At 52.9% G+C, this 2,027-nt stretch overlaps 1 protein-coding gene across 1 annotated transcript; it reads left to right on the forward strand.

The window, feature by feature from the left end:
• Positions 1-86: 86 nt before the first annotated feature.
• BBA_09682 (transposase-like protein) lies at positions 87-1,811 on the forward strand (the record flags this gene model as incomplete). The annotated part of the gene is made up of 2 exons (XM_008604779.1): positions 87-615; positions 880-1,811. The coding sequence occupies 2 exons, from the start codon at positions 87-89 to the stop codon at positions 1,809-1,811; spliced, it is 1,461 nt and encodes a 486-aa protein (XP_008603001.1).
• Between the last annotated feature and the right edge of the window lie 216 nt (positions 1,812-2,027).

Genomic DNA, 2,027 nt, shown 5'->3' on the forward strand with positions numbered 1-2,027 from the left:
TGATCCTTGAAGACGTCACACTCCGACAAGCGTCTAGCGAGCGGCTTCGGTGGTTAATAGCGAATGGTGGGGAGCTTGCAAGTCAGATGCTCCCCGAACATCATAGCACGGTCTGTTCATGGATCCGTCAGACATTCGATAGTCGACGACAAGTTATCTTCAATCTTGTTAAGAACTCGAAGAGCGCTGTCCATTTAAGCTTTGATCTATGGACGGCTTCAAATGCGTTCAATTACTTGGGCATCGTCGGGCATTTTGTTGACGTGAAAGGCGAGAAACGTGATGTGCTCCTTGGGCTACCACGTCTTGTCGGCCCACACTCTGGCGAGAACATGGCGACATATGTCAAGGGCGTGATCGAGCAATACGAATTAGGCTCCAAGCTTGGATACTTCATGCTCGATAACGCGGAGAGTAACGATACCTGCCTGGAGACGCTTGCTAAGTGGTTTCCAATGGATGTCAGGCGTCGGCGCTTGCGCTGCGTAGGGCACGTTATCAACCTGATCGTCCGGGCGGTTATCTTCGGTTCCAATGTTGCCGCCTTTGAGGCACAGCTCCGTGGGGCCACTGATGAGTTCCGTTTTGAGCTTTGGGCTAGGAAGGGCGCTATCGGTAGGCTTCATAACCTTGCTACGTACATTCGTCGGACAGACCAACGACGACAGGTCCCCCCCGTNTTCGCCAAAATTCCAAACCGAGCTCGCTGGCGACGACGCCATTTTTTACCCCTGGAGATCCGGGNTTAAACGGGTTTTCGGACCGGGTACAAAACACGCTGGAACTCCATTTACCATATGGTTGAACGCGGTAGTTGACCATCACTATATTACTATAACTACGGTGGCTGCTTGCTAACAAGTTGGCTGCGTGTACTAGCACTTGAGATTCGTAGCGCGATCGAACTGTATCAATCCCGGTGGCAAAAGCCCCGGCACGACCCCAACCACCGCGATCTAACCAACGATTTTCTCAACGCCACGGACTGGGTTGAGCTCGAGCGCTTTTATCATTTCCTGAAGCCTTTTCACATCCTAACCAAGACCATGGAAGGTAACGCCAACAAACCGGGGGCAGAAGGAGGCCACGGCGCCGTGTGGGAGACGTTGAAGACGATGGACTACCTGTTTATCAAATTCAAGCAGGCAGCAGAGGAAACACGGCTTGAAGAAGCCTCGCATTTTAAGTCTGGAATCGATTGTGGGTGGGCTAAGCTTGAAGACTACTACGTCAAGACCGACAGGACGCCAGTGTATCGAGCAGCACTTGCCCTCCATCCATCTTACGGATACGACTACTTTGAACGTCACTGGAAGAAGGCTATGGGTAAACCGCAATGGTACAGCGACATGCAGTCGGCTGTTGGTGGACTCTTCGACGAATATCGATGGCAAGCGGAAGCTGAAACCCAGGCGCAGGCAGGGCTTTCGCAGGACGATGATGACGAAATCGACGCTGATGTGAACGAGTACAGCTCTTTTGGGAAGCGACCAATCAGCTCACTGAACGCACAGCGGATGAGGGCCAAGACAGTTAGTGAGCTCGACTTATTCCAGACACGGCCAATCTATGCCGAAGATCTTGATGTCACGAGCCCTCTCGAATGGTGGAGCCGGCATCAAGCCGAGTACCCGGTCTTGTATCGAATGGCGGTGGATCTATTCTCGATCCCCGGAATGAGCGCCGAATGTGAGAGGATATTTAGCCAGACTGAGAAGATGATCACGGATGAACGGAATAGACTATCGCCTGAGACGGTTGAAGCTGATCAGCTCCAAAAGCAATGGCTAATGAGAGGCCTAGTACTGTAGCCGTAGCAAGAGAACCATGGTCATTTGAGCATGAACCCTAGTAAAGTAGTAGCCTTTGGATACGAGGGTCAGGCCTCCAGACCCAGACCGTCAGACCCAGACGGACCGGCCCCTCGACTCCAGACAGACCTAGACCGACAGACCGCAAGCCCTCGTGAACCCAGACCGACAGACCGGACGGGCCGGTCTAGGTCTGTCGGTCTGTTAGCCACACTG

Source organism: Beauveria bassiana (genome assembly GCF_000280675.1).
Source record: "Beauveria bassiana ARSEF 2860 unplaced genomic scaffold BBA_S00062, whole genome shotgun sequence".
NCBI classification, from domain to species: Eukaryota; Fungi; Ascomycota; class Sordariomycetes; order Hypocreales; family Cordycipitaceae; genus Beauveria; species Beauveria bassiana.